We start from the raw sequence: 4,274 nt of genomic DNA, 5'->3' as shown, positions 1-4,274 counted from the left end.
TGCTTGAATGTGCCTCATCAGTGGAATTACAGGGCCACACGGCAGTTCTGTTTCTAACGTCTGAGGAACTGCAAGACTGTTTTCCACAGTAGCTGCGCCATCTTACACTCCCGCTGGGGGAGTATGAGCGTTCCATACTCCACGTCTTTGCCAACGCATCAGTCTCTAGTTGTAATCGAGTTGCAGACTTGTAAAAGCTGGGGAGATACTGCATGAAAATAACCAGCGTCCTGCTTTTCACAAAGAAATAATCAGTTCTGTCAATACTGGTGTGTAAGTTTGTTTATGGCTGTAATTGGCTGGAGGGAGAGTCAGGGACAGCTCTGAGACAGGCGCCTGCTCCTGTCATCCCACACGTGGCTCTTTTGCTTTGTGGTGTCATCTGCCTGGGACCTGAAAGTACTGAGTTTGCCACCCTGAGATGAGAGCTTCTGAGCCTGAATCTGAGTTGGGCAGCATTCTGGCGTCACACCCCTGTTTTCACAGCTGTGCCCAAGGGTTATGGTGGCATTCCTGTGATACAGGTGATGAGAGAGCAGTCAGGTGGCCATAAAGCAGACCTGGGCTGTGTGCCTTTCCCTGGCCAGACTCTCTCGAGCACTGGATTTCTTTAACTCAAGATCTTGTCCTGCCCATGTGGGGACCTGCCCGTGGGTGGGACACGGAAGCCCGGAGTGCCATCTGGTGGCATGTGGAACAAGAGAAGGCCAGGACGCCCTTTTCTCAGCTCTGGGCCTGGTTGTGAGGGGCTCACTGACTGGGCTGAGCTCTGGGCCCATCTGGGGTGAGGACATCACAGCCCCCCTGCACTGCCCCTTCCCAGGAGCTGGCCCTCAGTGCACTCATGAAATTCGTGCAGCTGGAAGGAGCACATCCCCTGGAGAAGTCCAAGTGGGAAGGCAACTACCTGTTTCCCCGAGAGCTCTTCAAGGTGAGGGCCTGGCTGGGGGGTCCCAGAGAGCCCGGCTGCCTGGCCAGAGCCCAGGGTGGCCCTGTAGTCGGGGCGGGGCCTGCTGAGCTGAGCCTGGCTGTTGGCTGGGACCCTCCTGCGGCTCCTGTGCGTGTGGGGTGCCTCTCATGGCCCACCCAACCAGGAGGAGGCTGAGTAGGGGCCTTGGTGGGGTGGGGCTGCCTGCCTGGGCCGTGCTGGCCTGTGCTGGGCCGGGCAGGGCTGCTCACTGGTCCTTGCCCCCAGTTGGTGGTGGGAGGCCTGCTTTCTCCTGAGGAGGACCAGAGCCTGCTCCTGTCCCAGTTCCGGGAGTACCTGGACTACGACGACACCCGCTACCACACCATGCAGGCGGCCGTGGAGGCCGTGGCCCGGGTCACTGGCCAGCACCCCGAGGTGAGCGACGGGGCCTGTCACCAGCATCATGCTGGTGCCTCCCGGGGAGGCAGGGGCTGGGGGGTGGCATCCAGGCGCTCAGGCACTCAGGTCCGGCTCCGCAGGTGCCCCCGGCCTTCTGGAACAACACCTTCACGCTGCTGTCTGCCGTGAGCCTGCCCCGCCAGGAGCCCACCGTCTCCAGCTTCTATGTGAAGCGCACGGGTGAGGGTACTGAGGGCTAGGGGCGGACAGGGCTGGGCCTTGGTCTGCCTCCCTCGCGGGTCAGGTGACCTTTGTTCTCGCTTTCCCTGCAGAGCTGTGGGACACCTGGAAGGTTGCTCACCTGAAGGTGAGTGGTCTCTGGAGAGCCGGGCACCCTCCTGGGCTTGCAGGGTGCGTGTGGGGTGTGTGTGAGACCCCGTGCAGGCTGCCGCCTTCCTCACGAGGAAACTCCCAGGGTACAGGTGGCAGCTCGCACGGCCACCGGGTCACTCAAAGAAGTGTGGGAGGTGACAAGGCCTGTGAACTCGGTGCCCTCCTTTGGGTCAGAGGCCACCACCGCCTCTTGGAATCTGAAGGCTCTGGTGCCATCCGTGGGCCCCGCGGGCTGTGTTGGGCGCAGCCCCCCTCTGGGCCCTCGTCTTGCCAAGGCTTCTTTCCTGGCTGTTCTGAGACCCCAGCCTTGAGGGCGAGGTGCTCCTGACTTGAATGGTGACAGTTGGAGGGCGGGGCCAGAAGAGCGGAGAGCGGGCTTGCGTTGGCTCAGGGCTGGGCTTTGCTGTGCCCTGGCAGCTGCCTGGGCTCTGGGTCTGGGGTCAGGAGCGCAGCAAGTACAGTCTGGACCCTGTTGCAGGAACACAGGAAGGCTTTCCAGACTATGTGGCTCAGCTTCCTCAAGCACAAGGTAGGGGCCAGGCTGGTTGGTGAGGGCGGGGGCAGCACCTGGGTGTCCCCAAGGGCGGAGGCCTCACCCTGACCTGCCGGCCCTCGCCCAGCTGCCCCTCAGCCTCTACAAGAAGGTGCTGCTGATCACGCACGACGCCATCCTGCCGCAGCTGGCCCAGCCCACGCTCATGATCGACTTCCTCACCCGCGCCTGCGACCTCGGTGAGTGCGGCCGCCTGGTTCACACCACAGCCCGACCCCCCTCGGTGAGTGCGGCCGCCTCACTCACACGCCGCCACCTCACTCACGCCAGGAGCAGCGCCTCCCATACCCCCAACCCCCCAATTCCTACCCCACAGCACCTCTTCCCCAACCCTGCAGCCTCCACCCCCCACTGCCCTGCCCTGCATGTGGTCTCCAGCTTTGTGTCCGTGGGGGCTGTGGGAGGGGACAGCAGGGGCAGGGCCACACTCCACAGCTTACGCTCAGCGTGGGCAGGGAGTGGGGTGGGAGCGAGGTCACTGCAGCTCCAGCGTGTGTCTGTCTGTCTGCAGGTGGGGCCCTCAGCCTCTTGGCCTTGAACGGGCTGTTCATCTTGATTCACAAACACAACCTGTGAGTGTCTCCAGGGGTGCAGGTCTTCCCCGTCTGTCCAGCCCTGCTTACCTGTCCCCTTCCCACCCTGCCCCACGGGGTCCCCGCTCTTCTCACAGGCCGTGGCATTGGAGCCCCTGGGCGGGAGGAAGGGGTGCCGAGTGAGACCCTGGCCTTGGAGGCCTCAGTTCCCGGGCCCTGCTCCATCCACTGCTCCTTCCCCGCCGGCCCACAGGGAGTACCCCGACTTCTACCGGAAGCTCTACGGCCTTCTGGACCCTTCCGTCTTTCACGTCAAGTACCGGGCCCGTTTCTTCCACCTGGCCGACCTCTTCCTGTCCTCTTCGTGAGTACCAGAGCACCTGGCTCTGCCCCGCTGTGTGCTTCTGCAGCCTGGGGCCAGGGGAGGGTGGTGGGGGCTAGCGGTCCAGGCCCTGTCTCACAACCACTGCCCTGCCCAGCCACCTCCCTGCCTACCTAGTGGCCGCCTTCGCCAAGCGCCTGGCCCGCCTGGCCCTGACGGCTCCCCCCGAGGCCCTGCTCATGGTCCTGCCTTTCATCTGTAACCTGCTGCGCCGGCACCCCGCCTGTCGGGTCCTCGTGCATCGCCCACACGGCCCTGGTGAGTCGCGGGGCTCTTGGAGGCTGGGTCGGACCTGTGGCAGGGGTGCCTGGTTCCCTGGAGAGGTGGACAGCAAATGAGGGTCCGCTTCTCATTCCTAGAGCTGGACGCCGACCCCTACGACCCCGGAGAGAAGGACCCAGCCCAGAGCCGGGCCTTGGAGAGCTCCCTGTGGGAGCTTCAGGTGAGGGTGCTGCTGCCACACCTTGGGGCCTCCTGAGCCATCCTTTGGCCCCTTAGAAAGCCCAGCTCCCCATGCCACCTCCCGCATAGCCTCGTGCCGTGTCCCCCACTGGCCACCAGGGTTTGTGGGTGCTTGGTGCTTGGTCTTCTTCCTTGGCTCTGCCCCCACCCCGCCCACTCTGGTTAGGAGCACAGGGAGGTGGTGGCTGGGGGCACAGGGCGGGGGCCTGGGGTAGCTGCCCCTTGACAGCCCTGCTACCCCAGGCCCTCCAGCGCCACTACCATCCTGAGGTGTCCAAAGCCGCCAGCGTCATCAACCAGGCCTTATCCGTGCCCGAGGTCAGCATTGCGCCGCTGCTGGAGCTCACGGCCTATGAGGTATGGGACTGGGGCCAGGGTGCGAGGGCCTGGGCCCCAGGGCGCTGAGCCAAGCCTGAGAGCCACCGTCCTTTGTCCTTTGCAGATCTTTGAGCGGGACCTGAAGAAGAAGGGGTCCGAGCCAGTGCCGCTGGAGTTTATCCCAGCCCAGGGCCTGCTGGGACGGCCGGGCGAACTTTGTGCCCAGCACTTCACACTCAGCTGACACCGGCCCACCTGTGAATAAATGATTTTGCAGGAGAGCGGCTCGGAGTGTGGACAGGGGCGGCTGGATGCCTCTGCCAG

At 63.9% G+C, this 4,274-nt stretch overlaps 1 protein-coding gene across 1 annotated transcript in view; it reads left to right on the top strand.

Moving 5' to 3' along the window:
• The window catches only part of NOC4L (nucleolar complex associated 4 homolog (S. cerevisiae)), a 6,471-nt gene extending 2,254 nt beyond the window's left edge, over window positions 1–4,217 (top strand). The window contains exons 3-14 of the mRNA XM_011982222.1: window positions 824–931; window positions 1,196–1,345; window positions 1,450–1,549; window positions 1,642–1,676; window positions 2,181–2,231; window positions 2,323–2,434; window positions 2,767–2,827; window positions 3,042–3,152; window positions 3,268–3,428; window positions 3,530–3,612; window positions 3,876–3,989; window positions 4,075–4,217. Of these exons, the coding sequence (XP_011837612.1) occupies window positions 824–931; window positions 1,196–1,345; window positions 1,450–1,549; window positions 1,642–1,676; window positions 2,181–2,231; window positions 2,323–2,434; window positions 2,767–2,827; window positions 3,042–3,152; window positions 3,268–3,428; window positions 3,530–3,612; window positions 3,876–3,989; window positions 4,075–4,194 (1,206 nt within the window). The 3' untranslated portion in view covers window positions 4,195–4,217. The remainder of the gene's footprint in view (window positions 1–823; window positions 932–1,195; window positions 1,346–1,449; window positions 1,550–1,641; window positions 1,677–2,180; window positions 2,232–2,322; window positions 2,435–2,766; window positions 2,828–3,041; window positions 3,153–3,267; window positions 3,429–3,529; window positions 3,613–3,875; window positions 3,990–4,074) is intronic.
• Window positions 4,218–4,274: the final 57 nt, after the last annotated feature.

This window comes from Mandrillus leucophaeus, unplaced genomic scaffold (assembly GCF_000951045.1).
Source record: "Mandrillus leucophaeus isolate KB7577 unplaced genomic scaffold, Mleu.le_1.0 Scaffold237, whole genome shotgun sequence".
NCBI lineage: Eukaryota > Metazoa > Chordata > Mammalia > Primates > Cercopithecidae > Mandrillus > Mandrillus leucophaeus.
This window is presented reverse-complemented; position numbering and strand designations above follow the sequence as displayed.